This window comes from Strix uralensis, chromosome 27, assembly GCF_047716275.1.
Source record: "Strix uralensis isolate ZFMK-TIS-50842 chromosome 27, bStrUra1, whole genome shotgun sequence".
Taxonomy (NCBI): domain Eukaryota; kingdom Metazoa; phylum Chordata; class Aves; order Strigiformes; family Strigidae; genus Strix; species Strix uralensis.
In genome coordinates, this window is record NC_133998.1 from 2,905,019 (window position 1) to 2,928,416 (window position 23,398).

Below are 23,398 nucleotides of genomic sequence, written 5' to 3' on the forward strand. Positions count from 1 at the left end.
CCTAGCAGGATCCAAGCGTGCAGCCTCTGCCACGTGTAGCCACAGGAGGGTGCAGTGTCACCGGGCTGCCGAGCTTCAGGGACTGGGTCCTGGTGCTTGTGCTGAGCGCAGGGCTCCCAGCTCCATCCCAGGAGTGAGGGAGGATGCAGGGGGGCCGGAGGGAGAGGATTTCAAGTGTCTCCTGGAAGTGCATCCTCATCTCCTCGTCCTGGAAAGAGGAAGTAATTAGTTGGCACAGTTTGATGTTGGAGATAAATTGCAGTGGCCATCGGTTGCCTGCGAAACCCTTTTTTCAGGCAGAGTCCAATACCCTCTGCCTCTTTTCCATGAGTATCTGATCCCTTTGCCTTCCCCGTTTTCTAGACCCTTGTGCAGGCGATGGAGGCCTTGGCTTGGGAAGGTGTGCGCCGCTCTGAGGTGGCTCCAACACCCCTTCAGAGACAGGTTGAGACTGGAGTAAGATGTACTTTTTGAGCTGGCCTGGTACGAGTATGAGCGGGTCCTCAGAGCAGTACTGATTTTGGGGCGCTGGCCCCAAGCACACAGATTGTGTGTCTTTATATGTCAGAAGTCTCTAACACTGTATTTACTATCCAGCAGGGACTGGAGACCCTGCACATCAGGGAAAAGCAAGTTTCCCTGGGAAGGGAGAGGGACAGGCAGCACCCAGCTGCTCACTGCTGAGCAGGGAAGATGGGCATCTGCTCCTCAGTCCCTCTTCATTACACACCGAGTTGTTTGGAGACAAGCTTCAGCAGACACAAAGCCCCTGGTATGGCACTGGGCCACGCTTTGAGCAATTAGTTTTTCCCTGGCCAGAAGCAGCACCATTCAATTAAACCCCAAATACTTTGTTTAGTTGCTCTTTTATGTATGTGCTTTGGGGGCTCAGACAATGGCTAGCACGGCTTGGGGAGGAAGGAAACTGCTCTTTCCACCCAGCCAGGGAACCAGCCAAAAATCCAGCCCAGCAATTGCAGTCCCTTTGAACTCAGTTTTCAAACGGAGAGCCAGGCTTTCCCAGTCTGAACGCCTGTAAGGAAGAATGGCCCTTGCGCTTGCACTGGGATGGCCCAGGGGCTGGGGCAGCACTGGGAGCAGAGCTGGGGGCTGTGAACTCCCACCATCAGGCATTTCCTGGGAGCAAAGAATGTTTTCCCTCCTTTTCTCAGGGCTATTAGGACGAGCATAACTACCAGGCAAGACCAGCGCAGGGTCAAGGAGATCCCTCCTGGGCATCTCCTAGCTGGGGTCACACTGCAGCTCCATCTGAGGAGTGGAGGTCAGAGGGCTTCAATGAGGGTTTACACAAACTCATGGAAGAAAATGATTTAAGGCTCTTAAATGCAAAGGTACAGGTTCTGGATTAGGTTCAGTCTTGCGCTTAGTTTACTGATAGCAGAGGATGTAGAAGGATATACTGCAAAAAATACCACAGCTTCTTGCTTTTTTCTGAATCCCTTTTCTTAGGCATGCCATGGCCAGCATCCGGTCAGGATGTAGGGCTGGCCAGGTCTTTGTGGCTTTTTCTTTCTCCATTCTAATGGTCAGATGGTTACAGACTAGTGCTGGGTCAGCCTGGGTGGCACCCAGGGCCATTGCCAAGGCTGCTCAGGCCTGCTCCAGGGCTGGATCCTGTGGATTTGGCAATGTACGTACCTAGAAGGGCCACGGCAGGACACACAGTCTGGAGAGGCTGGCTGTCCTGCAGGCTTGGTGTCCACACCATGCCCCCTCCCAGAGCCCCCCCTTGCACTCTGCTCCTGGGCACAGGGGTCTCATGTTCAGGGAGCTTGGTCTAAGACTTAGCTTACATCTTCCCCTGGCAACTTTCACCCCTTTACTCTTCATTCAAATCCTCTTATACTAAAAGGCTCCTTGAGGATGGTTTTGGGGTCCCTCTGTCCTCAGAGATGGGCTCAGGCTGGAGGTCCACTGCCTGGTGCTGCCGTCCTTTCCCTGTGTCCTTCCCCAGGGCCCCTCTCTCTGTCCAGAGAGAAGCAGGGCAGCGCATGGCAATTTGGAAGGGCCCATTTTTAAGATGTTTGCAGAATTGCCAGGTAATTCTCTCTTCACCAAGGTTTACATATTCAGCTTTCTAATCTCAAAGACGGAAATGAGCTCCTGCCCTTTATTGTTGCTTATTGTTTTATGTGTCCTGAGAGGGCTTTGTTTTTAAACAAGCAGTATTTTATTATTTGCAATGTTTATTCTTTTCTTTAGAAATGTATTGTCTTCTGTGGGACACTCCATGGTGGCAGCAGAACAAGAGAAATTATGGCATCACAAGAGCCAGCAGGGTGAAAATGATGTAACTCAGGAGCAAAGGGACTTCTTAAAACATTGGCAAATTCTTGAGGGCTTTTTTAAATTTAAAACCAATACCTAACATTACTGTAGAGCACAGCTGCCTTTGTTAAGGCCATTTCATGAGATGTGCACTGACTTTTTAAAAGCCTTTTGAAAGCTAGGCTTAAAATGAAGGATGGGAGTGTTGTTCGTTGTTGGGAGAAAAAAAAAAAAAACACAACAAAACAAACAAAATCCTGGCTTGCTTTATCTGTTTTGTCTGCCGTCTGCCACTGTCAGCATGACCTCTTTGCTTTATCGCTTTTACTGGGATGTTTTATCGGCCAGGGAGCTGCCTGCATCGCCCTGGGGCTCTGCGCGCCCGCGGAAGATTCCTGCTGCTCCTTTGCAGAAAGGCTTAGCTGATTAGTTTTATACTGTTGCAGGCAAGACCTGCCTTCTGTACTGATGTCAGCAGTCAGGGCGGGACTTTTACAGCCTTATGGGTTTGGGGATTTTTTTTTTTTTTTTTGGATAATCCTGGCAAAATTCCTGAGCAAAGTTTTTTTTTTCTTTTTTTTTTTTTTTTTTTTTTGAGCAGCCCCTATACATGCTGCCTCCGAGCCGCTCTCTTATTACTGCTCACTTCCTGAAAGGAGACTTTTTAGCAAAGCCTCTAGCTCCAGCGCTGCCTGGGTCTGACAGAAGAAGGTTATTGAGGAAGGCGACATAAACCCTCAGCCTGGAAACTTTCTGACACGCGCAGGACTGAGGGGGAGAGAGAAGCTTTTGGCTGCTGCTGGGAAAAAGAAAAAAAAAAAAAAAAAAAAAAAAAGAAGCTCAAGGAATTAAAAGGGGAAAAAGAAGAAAGAAGGGAAAACACTAGAAAAGGTAAAACACTCTTTAAAATAATTTTTCCAGAGAAGTCTCTTTGAGGTTGGAGTGGGGTGGTCTGGGGTGGAGGGGAACGCGAATGTTCTTTGAAATCAGAACCGTCTCCCTGGAGAAGGAATGAGCCCGAAGAGCATTGCACGCTGGAAAAACATTTATGAGAATGAAAACCATGTTCACCCTTCTCCAACATTCAGAGTTTCCATAAAAACGCAGGGTTGTGTTTCAAAGTGTCTGCAGACAGCAGGAGTCAGGCATCTGCACTCGCGCGCTGTCTCCCTCGCCTCCCCTTGTCCCCACACCACTCCACTTTTTTTATTGCATTAAGCCATCTGATTGCATGTTTGCAGCTCTAAAATATAATTCTCTTATGCAGAGCTGCCGTGGGCGAAACTTTCAATTACAGAAAGCAACAGCTATAATCCCTGTTGCAGAATTATACGTTCCTTGCTGTCTTCATTCCTGAGAATAAACACATCTTGCGCTCCCTCTCCCTCTTTCGCTGTCTCTCTCCATCTTCGGGAGCTGCCAATGCCTCTCTCCCTCCTGTACGATGTGGTCAGAGGGTTATAAACTGTCTGCCCTGAAAAAGTTGCAATGTCATTAACTTCATGTGCATCACCAGGCATTTGGCCCCATTGCACTAGTCATATATTTCTTTGCTTTGATTATGTTTTAAAGGTTTTTTTAAAAAGATCAATCCCTCAGAACATGTTATTTTAAACATCAAAGTAAATATTAGTGATGGTGAAACGCCAGAAGATTATCTCATTAGAACTGAAGGAGCTGTGCTATAAATAGAAGGGAGTTTATAAAATAACCTTGGCAAATATCTTCCAGAGGGGAAGAATCAACCAAGAGGGAAGCGTGGAGCTGGTCAGAGCCACACTCCAGGGCAGGTACCCGGCTTCGGTGCCAGCTGCGGCTGTGCGGCAAAATTTAAAATCTCCCACGGAGGCTCATTTTTGGGGACTTTCCTGGTCAAGTGTACGCAGGGATGTAAACCTCAGGGGGCGTTTGTTTTCCTGTTTCAGTCCACGCCAATACCCATACTGGCTGGAGATAGCTCAGCCCCACCAGAGGTCTGTTTCTTATTCCGTTCATTAATATTCTTATTAGCAGAGCTCACGTGGTGACAGCGCGAGATCTAGTGCATGACGGCTGATAGCAGGAAGATTTTTGAAGTCATTGTTCATTTCTGGTCTCCCCTGTGCTGTGGATGGTAGAAGGGGAAGTGCTTTGTTGGGTGCCCAGGTAATTCCCCAGCCGGCGCAGGGGTGTTCCCTCTGCTCTGCTCTCCATAGCCTTGCCCGGACTAGTCTGAAATGCCTCCATCAGTTCTTGGGAGGTTGTTCCAGTGTCATGAAGTTTCTCCATATATGGAACGTGCCGAGTGCTCCGGTTTCTCCATCCTTGGCTTCCCATTGTTCCTGCTTCGCCCCACGGCAGCACCCTCTCCTTGCCTTCTCCTCCTTAGATCCCTAAAACCTCCAGCGCTCGTTGGTGAGTCTTCAGTTGCATTCCCTGAGCAGCTGGTGTTGGGTGGAATGGGAAAGGTCCTGTCATCTCCTGTAAATCATCCTTTTCCCAGATAAGACTTGGGGGCTGAACTGTTTCATTTGGCAGAGGAAGACCCTGATAAGCTGCAACTGAGCGAGCAACCGATGGGGTGAAGTGTAGCCCTAAGGGAAGGTATTGCCTGCTCAACATAAACAGTGTCTGCGAGTCATGCGAGAGGCCTTTTAAGTACCAACATCCAAACCTGTAACACGAGAGGCTCTGTTATCACTGATGGCTCAAGGCCACCCGGAGACTGTTGCAGGGAGGAGTAAGTGTTCTTATCACCACATGAAGCCCTGGTCCAGAGACAGCGTGGGCTCAGCTGTCCAGAGGAGAGCTCCATGGAGGGCTTTTCAGCACAGGTTGCATCAGGCCCACCCAGGGGATGATTCTGTTCAAGCATTTATCTAAAGCTTATCTGAAACCCCCAACTCCAAAAACCACTTTTCTTGCCAAGTTTCCAGCAATTAGTTCATTCTAAGCCAGAAACACCGCAGGATGTGTTTGTCACGTCCTGTCCTGCCTAGATCTCAAGCTAACACAAATGAACTTAAAACAAACAGAATTTGGACCGAATTTGTCAAGTTTTCAGAAACAATTCACTAGTGATTTGGATGATGTCAGCTCAGATGTGCTGAAGATATGCAAGTCAAAAAGATCTTCACTTGACCCTAGCACCATAGGAAATGTTTGCAGGGCGAGTAGTTACAAATATTTCCTGGGAATCTGTAACCAGGTCAGATCTCATGCAGCGATAGGGGAGTGAGAAACATGGAAAACCACCAGCCTGGATACAGACTCATTTTTCAACACTGAAGGAGGTTTTAAAGGGACACCATCAAAGCAAATTTTCCCATCTTGGTTACTGTGAGTGCCTTCAATTAAGTCTGCAACCAATTCAAGAATTGGGAGATTCTCCACTGAGAAACTGCCAAAATATTTTAGCTCCGTCTGGCTTCAGCGGAGCGATGTCAGTGGCACGTGTTAAGTGCAGGGTCTCCATCCGGCTGCTCCATTGCTGCTACTCTCTTACCTTCTGTGTTCTCCCAGGCTGGGCAGAGAATGCTTGGGGTATGCCATGTCTGACTATTCAGCCTCTTTACACTTCTGTTGATCATCCCAACCCACTGTTATTGCTACTGTGTTTCCTACTCTTCCATCATAGCTTAATTTTTAAAGGGAAAATGAGTTAAGATGAATCTGTTTCCGTGCAGTTCTGCAAATCCTTCTGAACTCAAACATTCGTAAATGTTGGCTCCAGTTGAGCTGAACTCATGGGTGAAATCCTGGCCTCCTGCTGTGGGAGTTGTTCCACTGACTTCAACAGGACGAAGGCTTCACCCCGAAGTGGCTTCGATCAAAACCACAGTGCAAAAGATGAGTTTGGTCCTATCTGAGTTAGCGGCTCTTCATTCCCTGGCCATGAACAAAGGCAGCTCCTCCACAGCCGGGCACAGAGAAATGTAGTCAGTGGCCTTTGGGCTGCCGCTTCCTCGTTAGGAAGCCACACATGCTTGTGAGTCGGCATATTTTCTGTTGCACCCTGCCATACCCCATCAAATCCAAACCATCTGGGCCATATGTTTCCCTGAACAGAGAACCTGCAGGGAGGGAAAAAGGGCCCATAAACTCTCTGCACAGCAGATCTCACAGAGCTCGCTTAAGGGAGCCGGAGCCTGGAAACGATCTGCAGATCTTCCAGATCTGTAAGGGCTGGAGGGAGTCCACAGCTCAATGTGGTCTGCAAGATTTCATCCTGCTGCAGAGCTCCCCTGGCACGCTCCTCTGTGGTAACGTGTCCTGGGGTCTGTGGGTGCTCACGGTCATGGTCACGCTGCCTTGCATGAAGGGGGCCCCCGGGTGATTGCATGGGGGGGCCCCCGTGCTCTTGCACAGACTGCCTGCTTGGCTGTGCCAAATCACTTCTCCTCTTGCCTTGGTTTGCCCTGCTGTGAAACAAAGCCGGTAACACTCACCTGCTTGCAGGGAGCCTCTGAAAGGCGGGGAGGCTACAGGCACGGCAGCAGAAGCCAGGCTGTGGGTTTGCCTTACTGTGCTCTCGGTGCCCGGGGGAGCTGGGTGCTGCCTGCGCCTCTGCAGAGGGGGAGTCTCGGTCCAGAGGCGCTGGAAGCACAGAGCCAAGCAGGCAGCGAGGCAGGTAGAGCAGATCAGGGTGAGCCACCTCTCTGGCCAGCCAGGGCTCTTCTTCCTCTCTCTGTGTCACCATGATGCAGCCACTTCTCTGAAAGGACAGGTTTCTGATTTCCTGGAAGGACAGCGTGGGCCAAGCTGACTCTGCTGCCTTAGGGTCCCGCTCCACAGCTCACTGTGTCTCTTCCCAGCCACCTCTTTATGTGAGACAGCCCGAGTTTTGTGATCCAGACCTCATCTAATGTCAAAGTTAACCCTCTTCTGAGAGTGGTGTGGCACCAGAGATCCCCTCAAGTCCCTTCCAACCTCAGTTATTCTTTGATTCATTCTAGCAATGGGTGCTGGAGACAGGCAATGCTGGGGATCCCTTCCCCTGTCCAGGGCTGTGCTGTTGCGGGGTGCAGCGTTAGACACTGCTGTGCTGTGGCGGTGGTGGAAGGAGCTGCTGATCTCTGTGCTCACTGCCTGGCCCTTAGTGCTTCTCACAGCCCTTCTGGGTAACAGGAGTCACCTCAGATGCTCTTCTCGGGAAGCTCAGTGGGACTCTCTTGTCTCTTCAGCTTCAGCATATGAGACCGTGCTGTACCGTGGATGCACGTGGTGTGGCAGGCAGTGGGGGGCTGTGGTGGGGCTCTGCCCTCTGGCATAGCACTGCCAGTCTGATGACCAGAGGCATCATTGTCAGAGGGTCCCAGCGCAAGTACGGCACTACAGACATGTGGGGTATGGCCCTGCCCTAAGCCCAGCTTGACAAAGGAGACAAATTTAGGGTGCCACGCTTGGTGTGTGAGCTGTGACGGGTCTTTGTAAGGTATAACTGTATAAAACATGGTATTGCCTGAACTGGGACAAACAGCACGTCCCTTTCTCAGACCGAATCCCTCCTGGAGAGAGCTGGTGGTGGTTATGCAGGTGAGTGGAGCTCAGTGTTGGCACAGGAGGGTGTTTGTCTTTATGCAACTCCAGGGCTCCGTGCCTTGTGTTGCTGTGTTGTGTAAGCACAAAGGCTGCTGAAGGGCTGCTGGGGAAGCCAGCTCTGCCGGGATGCAGATGGCTGCGCTGGGCTGTTGCAGTGGCAGCATCTACGTCTGCTTCCCAGCCTGCTCAGAGGTGTGAGTGCTCCAGGCCTTCCCGAGAGCCTGGGGCAGTTTCCTGGCATCCCCAGCACAGCAGAGCAGTGTTGTTCCATGTTGGTGCAGGGGAGCAGCAGGAGCACAGGGAAGGAGCTGCTTGTGTGGAGGCCCCAGAGATCTGGATTCTCTTCTGACTGCGCTGAACCCTGCAGAGAGAAGGGGTAGTTTTATAAAGGCAGAAGCAGTCACGCAGACGTAGAGATGTCACATATAAACCCAACATTCTTGCATGGCATGTCCAGAGGTATCGGCAGTGCGTGATGGCATGCGGAGGGGTGTGTGGGTACCGAATACAGATGTGCCAGCAGGTAGTGTGTATCCTCATACAGGTGGTGTGTATCCTCATACAGGTACTGTGTATCCTCATACAGGTACTGTGTATCCTCATACAGGTAGTGTGTATCCTCATACAGGTACTGTGTATCCTCATAAAGGTACTGTGTATCCTCATACAGGTACTGTGTATCCTCATACAGGTGGTGTGTATCCTCATACAGGTAATGTGTATCCTCGTACAGGTACTGTGTATCCTCATACAGGTACTGTGTATCCTCGTACAGGTACTGTGTATCCTCATACAGGTGGTGTGTATCCTCGTACAGGTAGTGTGTATCCTCATACAGGTGGTGTGTATCCTCGTACAGGTAGTGTGTATCCTCGTACAGGTACTGTGTGTCCTCATACAGGTAGTGTGTATCCTCATACAGGTACTGTGTGTCCTCGTACAGGTACAGTGTATCCTCGTACAGGTACTGTGTATCCTCATACAGGTAGTGTGTATCCTCGTACAGGTAGTGTGTATCCTCGTACAGGTACCGTGTATCCTCATACAGGTAGTGTGTATCCTCGTACAGGTACTGTGTATCCTCGTACAGGTACTGTGTATCCACTGTGTATCTATCTGCAGTCACACACAAACAGCTGCAGTCGGGGTCTGCATACGTGTGGATGACATGTGTGTACTTACATGCATGGTGTATGTGTGCAGTTGGCAGGGACAATGTATGGTAGGTGAGATGCACTTTCTTTTAATGACTACTCGGTCGACTTTTTAATTCTGCTGTTTTGTGCATGGCTGAAGCCAGCAAGGAGAGTGGTGGCAGGGGGCCAGCAAGTCTGGGTCACATGGAGCGACTCCAAACTATTGCATAAGTCCCGTCTGAAAGTGGACCTGCTTGGTGGAGTCATCTCCTTAAAGCAAAAGAAGTCCAAGGCTGGGAGCATTGGGTTGCTCGGTAGCTACCTTAGCTCTGGCTGAAGTGGACTGGTCTAGCAGCTAGATTTGGGCTCAGCCCTGGGGCTCGCACTGCCCCGTGCTGAACACCCCTCCCTGATGATGATACGAGCTGGCACTTCTCTCATGCTTTCCTGTTGAGGACCTCCGAGCATTTTACCACACTTGGAGAAAAGCAATGACCCCAGCTTTCCAGATAGGGCCAGATCCTTATGTAACAGAGAGATAGTATTTCCAGAAAGCAAAGCAGTCGGTGTCAGAGAGAGGTCGGTGCTCCCAGCTCTCCACTCGTATGCCCTTGCTTTGTCCTGGGTTTCTTTTGCCCCTTTGCTGGTGAAATTAAAGATCCCGCTGGATTTTGGAGAGGAGCAAGGGGGTAATTCAGTCCTTTCCTCACTAAGATTGCACTGAATAGACTTGACTGTAAAACAATTCTCATGTTTTAAAAAAAAAAATACTCCCACACAGTACTGGAGTGAGCCCAAACCCCTGCGAAGCTTGCTTGTACAAAGGGATGGAGGGTGTGCCCGGCTAGAGCACAGCAGGGCCCGGCGTGGAGTGCCGCAGCGAGCCTCTGAGAGGGAGCCGGTGGTCTGAAGACAGTGAGGGTGTTCCCCTGCTCACCCGGGCTGGTACCAGGGTGCTGGCAGGGGGACAGACACCTGGGCTCAGGCCCCTCGTCTCTCAGGTTTGGACTGGCAGCATCAGTCTGGATCTGCCATGTTGCTGGTGAGCACCCTTGGACGGGGTTGGATCTTATTCTAACAGTGAGAAAGCAGCATCTCTCCTCCAAGCAAACTCTAAATTTGACCCTGCAGTCGCTGGGATGAGTGTCTGCAAAGAACCGCTCTCGGGGTGAGATGAAACAGCCTTTCCAAGCGAGGTGGGCTGCAGTGAGTGTGGGTGCCGGCAAGGAAGGGAAAGGCAAAAGCCCTTGTCCTTACTCAGCGCGGGCTTGATAACAGGAGCAGCTGGAGAGATGGCGAGGGGATCCTAAAGGGTTGCTGTAGAGCAGTGTAGGCAGGAACCATCCCGTGGCTGGAGGCTGCTGTTTTCTGGTGAACAGTGATAACTACGTGTTTCTAATTCTTTGCTTGCCGTGCCCCCAGAGAGGCCAGGCTTGGAGCGGTAAAGCAGACTAAGGTTCAAGCTCTTGTTTTCAGTTCTGCAGACCTGTGACTTTAACCCATTTTTCACATTCTGCAGCCAATGCTCCTAGCAGTGAGCTGCTGATTAGTTAATGCTGTTTTTTTCTGTTTTTAACCCATGATGCTACTCTGGAGCTGAGAAATGACTTCCCAGTGGAAGTCCGGTCATGCTGGCAGGATGACTGCAAAAAGACTTCTGCCATCTGCAACTCAGCATGTTTTCAACTTAGCAGTCCAGCCAGATATTTTGTCGGGAATATCAGGACGGTCTCTTGCTGAAAGCCAGGGAGGTCTCAGGAAGCTTTGCATCCACCCACGTGCTCGCCACCCGCCTGGCCTCTCAGGCCCTGCCACAGGAGGTGCAGCATGGCTGGGGGGAGCCACGCTGTTTACTCTGTCCTCAGAAACCTGCAGGAACCTGCCGGGAGCTGGGGTGGTGGCTGCACACACATGAAACACCGGCTGCCCCAGGGGAACGCAGCAGGCCAGCAGCCCCCCGGCCAGTGGCAAGCACACAGCTGCATTGGCAACCCAGCACCTGGAGGGAGGGACCTGCCTATTGCCATGCCCCGGGGTGTGCAGAGTCGAGGTGGTGAGAAGTGATTTGGGAGCCCTTTCAAGGGAAGGAGGCAGTTGTCAGTGGCTTTCCTCATCCCCCGCTGCCCTTCCCTTCCCCTCCTTACGCTGCAGATGGCAAGGAGAGGCCGGAGGCACTGGTGGAGATGGGAGAGCTGGCGGTACAGGGAGCGGCTGTGTGAAGCGGTGGGAGAGGAAGGAGATGTCCCCTTCGGCCACGAACTGCAAACAGGCCCCATCTGTGCCTGGCTGTAAGGGCTGAGCTCTGATTTCTCGCTACAGTAGTGACTGGCTGACAATGCCTGCTCCTCCGATCTGGACCAAGAAGCCTCCTAAATCAGGCATGCGGATCAGCTACATGGAAGTTGATATTTGATGGGCTTGGTTGAAAGTGCGAGAAAACAACTCATTTTCCTTGAAAACTCTGAGTTTGGTGTGTGGGCTTTTTATGTCTGGCCGGAGCCATCTGACTCTGTGTTTTCTTATGCCAAAAAGGCTGACCTGGGTCACTGGGGGTGGTTTTCTGCTAGCTGCCTTTGTACGTGTGCTGGAGACCTTGGTGCTCTGGAGGTGGCCGCTGGCACGTGCAGCTCTCTGCGAGGCTGGCGACACAAAGGTGCCGTTGAGTTGTCTCTGGAGACCCAGGCAGGGCTGTCTGCAGCCACTGCCTGGCAGAACTCACCAGGGCTTTTGCTTTTAAAACATTCCAGTCCCCAATTAAATTATTTCCTCAACCCTCGTGCTTTTTGTGAGCCCCCCCATGCGCTCGTTCCCACAGGGAGGTGGAGATGGGGTGGTGGGCTGGGTGTCACCTTGCTTTGACCCTGACAGCACTCAGCGCTGCGGGTCAGGCAGCGACAGGCACATGGTGGTTTTCTGAGTGTCCCCTGAGTGGAGCAGCATGGGCTGAAACCAGGACAGTCCCTGGAGACCACGCAGAGGAGTTATTTTGCCTTGCGGCAGTATTTGGGAAGTAAACTTCAGCCAAGGGTTTAGAGCCAAAAACTTGTGGGCCTCCATGAAGCAGCGACAGCAGGTGAGAAAGGGGCTGTTTTCTCAGAAAACATGGTGACTTTAGGATTGGCCTCCATGAGCTACAGCGAGGTTTGCTGTGTGGCCACGGTGGGCAGCTGTGATTGCAGGCGGTAGGTAAGACCCCGCTGTGCAGAGCAAGGGGTCCGTGCGGGTGGTGGGCAAGCCTCCGAAATCTGGTGATGCTGCTGCCAAGTGCCTCTCCTTGGCACTGGCATGGCCCTTGAGCCACACATCCCAGCATCCTGCGGTCCCCACCTTATTTAGCTTGGTTTCCAAAGAAAATAGAAACCTGTGGAGCAAACTGTGTGTTTGCAGCTCTTCCCAAGGATGATAACTTTTGAATTGGTAGGACAATTTCAAGTTGGGGTGGATGGAGGAGCAGAAATCTCTATGGTGCTGTGTTTGCTGGGGCTGGGCACCACTGTGGGGTCTGAAGTGCTGCTCAGCCCCTTGACAGGGTCAGGAGGAACCTGGCCTGAAGCTGGCCGAGCGGTGGTGGGACATAGCATCTCAATCACATGGCTAGGAAGTGCTGGTACCTTGTTTTACAGGAGAAAGAAGAAATAATGTGAGGGCCAGTGACTTTCATTCATTCGTTAACACCGTTGCTAATAGCACAGCCCAGAAATGCTGTTGGGGTGAAGTGGTGCGGCCGCGGGGCGCAGCTCTCGGCGCTGCACGTTGGGAAGATGTCGGTGGAAGGGCTGGGGGCTGGGGGGTGCACTGCAAGTATTTCCTCCCACCGGGGAAAGCTGGAAGCAGAAATCTGGTGTTTGTATTTATTTCTCTCTCAAAAAAGGGAAAAGGACACCTGAGCTCATAATTTGCAAAAGTTGGATGAGAAACCTGGAAGCCGCCGGGCCCTGCATCTTTAAAAGCAGTTAAATTCCTCTTCTCTGCACTAGGAGGCACCTTGAACCTTCCTCTTGGCCCCGAGCAGAGCCCATCTGCTTCCTATTACCTTCCCATAAAGCTGCCTCCCCGGCCAAAAAGCCGGGCTTTCAGGGAATTCTGTCTGCAGCCCCGATGTTGAAATTAGTAACAGTTGTCATCTGTTTTTCTTTTTTCTCTTCTCTTTTTGCTTTATTCCAGCTTAAATTTTAAACCCCCTCCCCAGCTCCCCCCCACCCCTTCTCGCGTGTTTTTGGTGTGGGAAGAGGCGACTTCGAAGCCACCACCGGCTCTGGTGGCATCGGCCCCCGCTCCCCTCGTCCCCGCCGCCTCCTCGCGCGGGCGGCCCAGCCCGGCCCACGGGTTCACGCGGCGAAAGCCACCTTGGCGCGGGGAGCGGGGAGCGTCAGCCGCTCGCGGGGCGCCTGCCAAGGACAACGAATTCCTCGGGAAGGAGCAAATCGGAACCGGCCCAAGCGAGGGAGGCACGAGACCGGAGAGGTCACCTTGTGCCCCAGGCCTCCCCGCGGCCCCTCCATCCCGGCATCCCGTTGCCCCCCATGCAGGCCCGGGCTCCTCAGGCTTGTCTGCGCCTGCCGGCCACTGCCACTCAGAAAGCAAAATCTGAAAAGTGAGGTTATGGAAAACTTTATACGTATTGAGGCAGCCGTGGAGCCTGCGCTCCTCCAGCTCTCTCCTCCTTGTTACAGGTCCTCTCTTGCAGGAGACGGGCTCGTCGGGGTCTCGGAAGTGAAGCGCCGCTGGGAAGGGGCCATGTTTTCCTTGCTGTGTGCGGGGAGGAATCGAAGCCGGGCCCTTCCCCCAGCCCGGCTTACGGGAATGTTGCAGCTGTAATTCCTGACTTGCGCTGCTCCAAACATGCCTCCTTCCCCCAGGGTCGGGGCTGCAGGGTCTTGGCGCCTGCAGCTCCCTCCCGGCCCCTGTTCCGGGCGATGCCGAGGAGCCGGGACTGAAGGGGAAGGGCAGAGGGGAGACGAGGGCACCGGTCACGGCTGCCACAGCTCAGGGTCGTGGAGAGGTGGAGGAAGGACGGGAAATAACAACAGTTTTGAGGAAGCGGGTTCAACAGCTGGAAAACAAGAGAAATTAGTAGTGTGAAGCCCAGGAGAAAATATACTTCAGCTGAGCGGCTTTCTGTCCACAGACCTTGGAGCCGTGACAGGATTTAAAAGCTGGAACCTCAAGCTTTAATAGATGCTGAAAATGCTGACTTAGGAGAGGGCCGCAGCACGCCCAGCTTTCGTTTCACCTTCTCCCTTTTCCAGTTCACTTCCCGCAGCGCTGCGGGGAGCAGGCACAGAGCAGCTTGCAGCATCCATGGCACTTGGCCGTGTGTTGCTGTGGCCCCAGCCCTGCCCTCTCTGCACCCCAGCTGGGGAGTGACACTACAGAGGATGCTGTCACCAGGTGGATGTGGCCTCATGGACCCACAGTGCTGATCTCAGCATCCTCGTGTCATGGTGGAGAGGGCAGAATTCCTGCCCAACCCTCTTGCCTCCGCCGCCCACTTTCCTTTACCTGTCGTGGATGAGCGGAGCAGCCCGAGATGAGTTTTAGACAGTTCTTCCCCTGTCAGACAGTTTATTCTCATGGTTGCTGATCACGTGCGCAGGCTTCGCGGTGGCTGCCATCGTGGGTGTCATGTCTGGGCTTTGCAGAAACCAACCTGGCAAGTGGCACTGGGAAGACCAGCCCAAAGCCTCACTGATGGTCTCTGGCCATTTTTAACTGTAAATAAACAGTTATTTCTTTTCCATTAGCACTTGTTTTCTGTCTCGTAACTGTAAATAAACAGTTAAAAATCTTAACATTTAAAATATGGAACTCCAGATTTTGATTTAAAGACACATGATTAATAGTCTCAGCATTACTGTCTAGTTGGGAGAAATCATTAACTTATTTAGATTAATTATTGGGGCAGGAATCATCTCTCTGATTTCTTCTTGTACCTCACCTATGTAGTCTCTGGCCTGTGATGGGTGTTATTCCAAGCCCCCACAGCACAAATAAAATTAACTGCATAGTAAAGATGGGAAAACAGAAGTAGAAATAAATTGCAGACTCCCCTGAGGACACAAGGTGAAGGGAGCACGGCAGACCCGAGGAGGAACCGGGCTCTCCTGCCCCGCACTCTAGCACATAGTTAGTCTTTGCTGTTTAAAACACACAAAAGCAGAGCGAGGCAAGGGTTAATGACATTATTCCAAGTGTTTCCTTACTGGGATGAGGACCACACAGGTGCCATGGCTATTGACACCTTCGCAAAGAGCACCATCCTGCCAGCCTCATCTTCCCAGCAGGTCAGGAACATCCGTCCTGCCTTTTTCTGCCCTGCTCCTCATAGCTGCATCACCGCTCTGAAGTCAGACTTAACTATGTATTTATCTGCTGCCTTGCAGGAACTGCTGTGTTTTGCTGTGGGGCTGCTCTTGAGCAGAGCATCACTGTTCAGATATTTGGGATTCTCTGGGCAGTAGTTAGGTATGTGCCATATTCATTGCATACGTCATCTAATCGCTGGATAGAAACAAAAACCACAGGCTTTATGCAACTCTCCAGCACTATGTGAGTTTTGTATAATTGCCTCAGACTGGGTGGAAATTATCTGCAAGCCAGAAATCTTTCACTGAAGCAATTAGCAAATCATTTTAAATAACAAATACAATTGGAATCTCACGATCCATTTGTGGATAGAGCTGAGGGTAAGGGTGAGTTCACTGAATGGGTCCTTTGTTTTCAAACACTTTTTTAGGTTTAGCCAATATACTCTGAGAGCAAGTGCACTTCTCTCAGTGCAGTGACAGTCATTAAAGTGTATTTTAATGCTGGGGAAACTGGAGTAGAGGGGATTTCTAGGTTGCTGCTCACTACCACCCTGCTAATGCTTTTATTTTGTGCTCCCCTTTAAGAGATCAGGTAACTGAGACCAGGTCGCTCTTCGGTCTGCGCTTCCTCGTGGGTGTTGCCACAGGACAAAGGGTTCCCATTTATTCTGAGCTCCTTTCCTCAGGTATAAGGTATATACCAGGCCTTTGGTGCCGCTGGCAGAGCGGTGGGGGGGTTTGCTGGGAGCAGAGTTCACCCCCGGGAGAGCACACAGGTGTGCAGTGTCCCCTTAGCAGGATAACTTGGCTTTCCAGTGCTGTGAACTGATGTGGTTAATTGCATTTGCGTTTGCTTCCCGTCCTTTTCTCCCCTTTTTCTTTCTTTCCATCTCGCTCTTCTCTAAGCTCAGGCTTTCCTCGTTCACCCTGCACACTGATTTCTCCCTCGTGTCCTTCTCCTCCATCCTTCGTTTCCCCTCTGCCCATCTCTTGCGTTCATCCATCCCCACCCTCTCCTTCGCAGGGGCGATGCCACCCAGAGCCTGTGCTTTGAACTAGCCCATGCTGACCCCCCTGCGCTGGCCCGGGCACAGCAAACTGCAAAGAAACCGTCGGCCTCGCTGCTTTGGGGAGAGCACGGAGCGGCCGAGGATGCCTGCGGAGGGACCGAGGACTCCTGTCTCTACATAAGCGGTGGCCGAGGGAGAGACATGTTGGGACAGCGCCCTTCCAGCTGGCACAATACTCCCTGCACTGAGACAAGCATCGCTAACCATGGCAATAGCTTGGAGGCTTCTCACATGGACTGTCATCTTCACGGCGGCTCTGTGCAACTTTCCTGGTTACACGTTCCAGTCACAAGGTAGGGATTGCCGTGGGGAGGGGAGCTGGATCCACCCGCTTCTGCTGGCAGAAACCCTAATGCTGGCCCCGGGGGAGGTATTAGGGTAATGTTGTGCTGAGGAGTAGGTGGAAACACCTCGAACTCTGCTCTGCTCTGTACTGCAGCAGAGCTCCTCCTGCTGAATTTGCAGGTGTTTTCCGTTGACCTCTGTGGAAAGGATGTGTTGTGCTCTCGGATGTTAACGCTCCTTGACATTTTGCAGAATTCAGAGCAGTAGGGTCTGTGCAAGATGAGAGCCACGTACAGGCTTAGAAAGCGAAGGCGATGTGGTAGCACTAGAGGAAGCTCCCCTTCCACTCGGGTGGAGCGGCGCATCCTTGGATGAATAGAGGCTTTGTTACGAGGAGGGCTGTGTGTGTGCAGCCAGGCAGCGCGCTTGCGAGCAGTCCTCTGCGTGTGCAGGGATGGAGGTCTCTGCTGGAGCATGCAAATACTCTGCACAGCTGAGTCTGGACAGACATGTGCTGCTAGAGGAGCAGTTTTAGTTTGTACACACATCTCTGTAAGTGCTACCATTAGTAAATACTCAAACGTGCTCAGATGTGAGCGCTTTGTACCTGTCATATGTGTGTGTGTTTCTAATGGTCTTGTGTTTAAATACAGAGCCACACGTGCAGGTGATTGCAAGGAGAGCAGAACGTGGGTCTCTTGTACATAGATTTGTGCCTTTGTACATGATTTTATTCCAGGTTAGGAGTGAAGGGACTGGAAAGTGAGATGGGCTGCCTTGTACCCCGCCTAGAGTACAAATACAGCACGGGTGGGGAACAGAGTAGTTAAATTGCTTGATACTAATTTGGTTTTGTGACTGTTTCTTAAGAGGCAACATGATCGTTCCCATCAGGCACCAGAGGTATGAAGAAAGAGCTCTGAAGTTAGACATTTATCTGTGCAGGGTGTTAAAACCTCAGCAGCGTACTGACACAGCCCTAATCCTGAAATACCACGTGTGCCCAGATTAATTGCAGCAGGACCAAAGTCAGCCACGTACCCGGGCTGTTGAGTAGTGCAGTGCCGTCGGGCTGTAGTTACAATGACCAGACTTGTTCTTGTGAAGCAGAACTGGAAAAAGGAACAATGGCAACCGAAAACCACGCACTGTCCTGGGTCTGAGCGCTGACTGGTTGCTAAACGTGGGGCAGCGTGTGCTGGGTGAGCCGAGAGGCGGTCAGGCCCAGAGCTGCGTGCTGTGCAGGCGCTGTGCAACGTGCAAGGTTATACAGGCAGATTTTCTTGAATCTGAAACAAACACGGTTTCTGGTCCTTTTCGCCAAAGCTTCTGGCAATGCCTGGGGTGACTGTTCTAGGCCTCCCATGTCCGTCAGTTCACACCTCCCTCCATCTGCAGCACCGCGTCCGCAGCGCAGCGACGCTCTGACAAGGACTTTGCTGCCAGATCACCTCCGTCCTGACTCACAGCAGCTGAAACGCTCCCTCGCTCACGAGTCCCCGCACCGTTTGCTAATACACCTCGGTCTAAACCCAAGGGCTCACCGAAATGACAGTTAATGCCTTTGTGCCCCCCTAGATGATGGCTTCCCCTGAGCAGGTCTGGGGGATGAGTCTCAGCCTGTGATGTTGCTGGGAACATGGTGCTGTGGTTCCCAGTCCCTGTCCAGTCCCAAGGGTCAGGCTGCCCCGTGTGCCCCTCTTGCTGTCAGAGCTCTTTTTTAGGCTTGCAGCATCCGGAACGGTTGGCGTCAGGCTATTGATATTACTCAACACTTTCTCTTCACCGCACTGCTGAGATAGTAAGTACATAATCCTCACAACACCCTTTCAAGAGGGTGAAATGCTGTTATCTCCTCTTAGCAGTCGGAGGTACGGAGAATAAAGGCCAGTGTTTTCAACAAGCCACTGATTTTAACCAAGTGACTTGCTCCAGTTAACAGTGGAGCAGGATTCCCATGCCCCGTGTGCCTGACTCCAGATCAGTGTATTTGTTTTATGCAGGAAGAAGATTGAGGTATCACAGTCATAAACTGTCATTATCTTTGTGGGAAATAGCAGCCCAGCGTTGAAGGCCTCTTGAAGCCAGCAGAGATGTAACGAGATTCAGATGTAACACGTACGCTCAGGCTGCAGTTTTTAACAGTGCAGGAAAGAGCAGCTGAAACAGTTGACCAAGGATTCAGTACATGCTCACCATTGCTGAATGGTTTTTAATCAAAAGGTAATTTTTTGCTAGCACCTTAGTTCAACTAGTGATAGATTAGACATTCCCTGTTTTATAGAATGTTAGGTCAGGCTCACTGTTCCCAGCTCACATGTAAACCATGGAACTTTGGGGGACACAGTGAGACTGCCACAATGCCAGGGCAGCCTGAAGTCATGGATCCCATAGTGTTTTCCACAGCCATCCTTTAGGAATCATGTCTGGGCTACAGCTGGGGCTCCTCTTTGCTCTGGTGACAAGACCAGAGCAAATATCTGCTTCCTTTTCATCCTTTAAGCAGCTTTATAATGAGAGGGGCAATGGTGAGCATACAAGGAGGGAACAAAATCCTCCTTCCTCCACTTTTACCTTCCTTCTCTTCTTTTTGTTCAGCTTACTGCTCTGCCTCCCCTGTGCCCTTTCCCTTCACCTGTTGCCCCTGCAGATGTGTGCTCTTTTTCCACCAAATATGGGGCAACGAGGTACCTCTCCCCACACCCCAACCCTCCTGCTTCCCCGGTTTCTCCCTTGCCCTCTCCTGCAAGGTTTGTGGTCCTTCAGGGGTGCGTGGTGTCCTGCAAAGCCATGGGCAGGTTTTCCTGGAGAAAGGCTTTTTATAGCATCTCTTCCAAAGCAGTTTGACAGCTCTCTGGATACACCAGGCTGCTTATCACCAGTGCAAACCCTTCTGATACAGTGGGTGCAGTACTGCACGTTTCAGGCCAAGATCTATTAATACAGCGTGAAGTGGCTGAGATGTCAGAGGGCACATGATGGCTTTTCTGGAAGGGAGGGAGGGAGGGAGGGAGGGAAGGAGGAAGGAAGGAAGGAAGGAAGGAAGGAAGGAAGGAAGGAAGGAAGGAAGGAAGGAAGGAAGGAAGGAAGGAAGGAAGGAAGGAAGGAAGGAAGGAAGGAAGGAAGGAAGGAAGGAAGGAAGGAAGGAAGGAAGGAAGGAAGGAAGGAAGGAAGGAAGGAAGGAAGGAAGGAAGGAAGGAAGGAAGGAAGGAGGGAAGGAAGGAAGGAGGGAAGGGAGGAAGGGAGGGAGGAAGGGAGGAAGGGCCAAACAGTGCCCCTCTTGCTGTTGGGAGCTCCTATCATGGTCTGTAATATGGGGAGCATGACCAAGGCAGGGATGAGCAAATAAGAAAATTAGGGAACATCTGTGATTTTGGGTGGAGTACACAGGGTTAGGGAGTAAAAGAGATCCTAATCTCTTAGACCCTAATCTAATCTTTTACATTTTTAGAGGAGAGGAAGCGACCAGCTGTAACACTAGACGAGGACACTGGCTTATCCCTTGTGTTGAAAATCTCTCTTCATTATTTTTCCCGTTTGTGGCATCCCCACTCTGAAGCATCACTTCCTAAAACATTCATGTGATGCAGGGCACCGCTCTTAGATCTTCCTTCCTGTGCCTTAGTCTTCAGAGTGACATCCCTGAGAGGATGCCTGGTGACTGGCACCACAACAAATGCAGGTTCTCACACACAACCTCACCCTCAGGCTCTGGACACTTTTTTCCTCCTGAATGTACCTTGCAGGACAGGATCAGAGACTGCAGCTCAGGGTCCCAGGCCCTTTCTTGCCACTGTGTGCACAAACCTCCTTCTGACTCGCTATTTTGCAAGCCCACGTGGACTGCAGAGAGGGGAAAAGAAAAACAAGCCACTTCCGATAGCAAATTTTTCCAAGCCTGAGGTCATTGCTTAAGTGCAAATAGTCACTCTTGTTTGCCCGGCTGTATCACACGCGAGGCGGTGTGATGCAGGAGAAGCTGGAGCACAGGAAGTTAAAAAACTAATAATTATTTCTGGCTTGTTGAGGCAAGGGAGAGGTGCCAGAAGTGCTTATGGTTTGGAAGGATGGGAGCTAACCCCTAAACCCAGCTGGTGGGAAGGACTGTCCCATTACTGGTGGCCAAGGAAACCACTCTGTCAGGCTCCCACACTGGAAAACACACTAGAGGAAAAGGAAACTTTCCAGTGCTGCCATGTGGTAAGAGTGTAATTTGGAGTCCAAATTTATGATGGCTGGGAAGACTTTGAAGATGGGTGCTGTGGAGCCAGGCAAAATGCAACCACCCTGGAGCAGCCTGGCCTCTCCTGTTTGCTTAGGAAACAACTACAAATAGGATGCAGAAAGCACAGTTAGAATCTTCCAGAGTGAAAAGAGGGCAGATCCTCTCCCACTCCATGAGCAAACCTCCAGCCATGAGGGGTTTAGAAGAACACGCTGTGATGCGGGGAGCTATCCTGGCCAGTGCATGATTTTTCACATCTTCTGCTGAAGCCTCTAGTACTGAGGGCTGTCAGAGACAGCTAGACCTCCGGTCAGATCCAATCTGGCAGTCCGTGTGACATTTTGCTTGGAAAATGAGAAATTTCTGTCGAGGTTGCAGAGTGCCAATTTCTTTGACAGCCAAAAGTGTTGCGTTACTGTGTGAGTGCAGGCAGACGTTTTGGACAGTGACCTTGTCAGAGCACATTTCTTAAGTGGTACGAGACAGGCTCAAAAACTCAAGTGCCCCAAGAGAAGGTGCTAAGCCAGGCTGATACGATAAAGAGCACCAAGCTGGTGAGTTGGGAAGGCAGGATGGTGTCATAGATAGAGACCTGGCTGGGGAATCAGGATGTCTGACTTCTTTTCTTGCTGCGTTTTCAGCACAGCAGGGGAATTCTGGTTACCCTCCTTCCTGTTTTGATTGCAAGATTGGCATTGCAAGGACATTGTCTTTGTGCCTCTTAGGAGGATGCCCGGTACCTAATGCACTAATGGAGCTGTGACTGGGGAGGCTGGTATGGTGCTGTTACTATGTGAGTTATCAGAGTTAGCAGGTCCACGTGGCAGCTGTAGATGTTCTGAGGAACCCCACAGTTCCTTAGTAAGACTGTCTTCTCCTGGGACATTGTCAGCCCAGGGCTCACTCTAGCTTGTTTTGAAGAGACCTTATTGCTACCTTTGGTACTGAAAGGATTCAGGTTAAAATAACCCCCCAAACTACAGACTGTGACTCTGCACAACCTGGAGTCTCTGTGCCCGGTGGAGATGGAGACATGGGGGATAGTCCAGGTTCAGAGCCAGAGTTTGGGTGTCCTGAATGGCCCCTTGGACCAGTGTGTTTCTCTCCATCACCTGCAGAGAAAGAAGATTATGCTCCATAGGCTCAAGACCTATTGATACCCCAAGGCTCTGTAGGCTGAAGGCCTTTGGGAATACCCCAAGGATCCTGCAGCCTGGACAGAGCCGACTCTCTGTGTCAGGGCCCTGTCCCTCTGCCTTGCATTGGGTACAGCTCAGTTGTGCTCAGGCATAGCTGGCTCCATGCTGAAGTCGCTGGGTGTTTTACTCTGACTCTCTTTGCAGAATGTCATTCCTCCTGTGTTTGCTTTCCCTCCCCAGAGGAGTTCCTCTCCAGCCTCGATCACTATGAAATTGCGTTCCCCATCCAAGTGGACCAAAACGGGGACTTCCTCACCTTTGATGTGAGAAGCCAGTTGAAGCAACGTCCTCGGCGCAGTCTGGGCTCCTTGCCCTACGAGCCATCTGAGCAGCAGGTTTTCTACAAAGTCTCTGCCCACCGCACCCAGTTCCTCCTCAACCTGACACTGCACTCCAACCTGCTGGCTGAGCACTTCACTGTCGAATACTGGAAGCGAGATGGCGTGGACTGGCAACATGATTTCCATGAAGACTGCCACTACGCGGGCCACTTGCAGGATCAGTACCTGAACTCAAAAGTCGCCATCAGCAACTGCAATGGACTGGTGAGTCTCTGTATTTTGCCCAGCCAAGGGCAATACTAACAACTAGAGCTGCCAATAGAGCAGAGCTGATTGCAGCCTCTTTGATCTTTGCTGTAGAAGTACAACCAGGTTTGGGTCCCAGCAGGTGAGTCCATGGTGGTGGGAAAGGCGTGAGGTTGGTGTCAAGCCAGAATGTTGTACACTGGCATCAAGAGTCAGCTGAGGGTGAAGAAGGCCACATCCCTTCATTACATCTGTAGGGGTTCCTGATCTGTATTTTGTTTGTAGTCCAGTTTCTACCAAAGTCAGTGGTCATTTTTCCATTGATTTGAATTGGAATGGGACAATCCAGGCTCTAGACCATTATTCCGATTCTCACAGAACTCTCCCCTCCACTTCCATCAGTGTTTTGCATGTGTTAGTGAGGAAGAAGTGCAGGAGGGCAGGAATTTCCCAGCACAACTGGGAATGTCAAAAGTGCATTCAGATCCTTACAATTGTAGATGCATTCCTGGTGTTCCCAGTCACTTCTGTCCAGATTTCAGGAGCTAAAAAGAATATCAAAAGGTGAAAAAATGGCATTCCCCAAAAACAGCAAGGTTGCTGCAAAGGGGGTGGGAATGATTGATTTTTCATGTCCTAACAATGAGGACTAGACATCACGGTCTTAAATATCAGCAAGAACTCTTAATGGTAGACATTAGAGGTAAGGATAGCTGAGCTCTGGACTAGATTTCTTGGAGAGTACATGGCCCCAACATCGTTGGAGATCTTTAAGAATAGGTCAGACAAATGCCTCTCAAAAATACTCCAGGTATGAGTCAATTAGCTCTTCTAGCACT

General features: G+C 51.2%; 1 protein-coding gene across 3 annotated transcripts in view; it reads left to right on the top strand.

Annotated features, from left to right (window-relative positions):
- The first annotated feature begins 2,501 nt into the window (after positions 1–2,501).
- ADAMTS10 (ADAM metallopeptidase with thrombospondin type 1 motif 10) overlaps positions 2,502–23,398 on the top strand; it is a 60,833-nt gene continuing 39,936 nt past the window's right edge. For 2 of the 3 annotated variants that reach the window (XM_074851492.1, XM_074851494.1), the window contains exons 1-3: positions 2,502–3,180; positions 16,278–16,616; positions 22,213–22,577. In XM_074851492.1, the coding sequence (XP_074707593.1) occupies positions 16,529–16,616; positions 22,213–22,577 (453 nt within the window). In that variant the 5' untranslated portion in view covers positions 2,502–3,180; positions 16,278–16,528. Of the gene's footprint in view, positions 3,181–16,164; positions 16,617–22,212; positions 22,578–23,398 lie in introns of all 3 variants that reach the window. The other variant, XM_074851493.1, reaches the window with a different exon arrangement.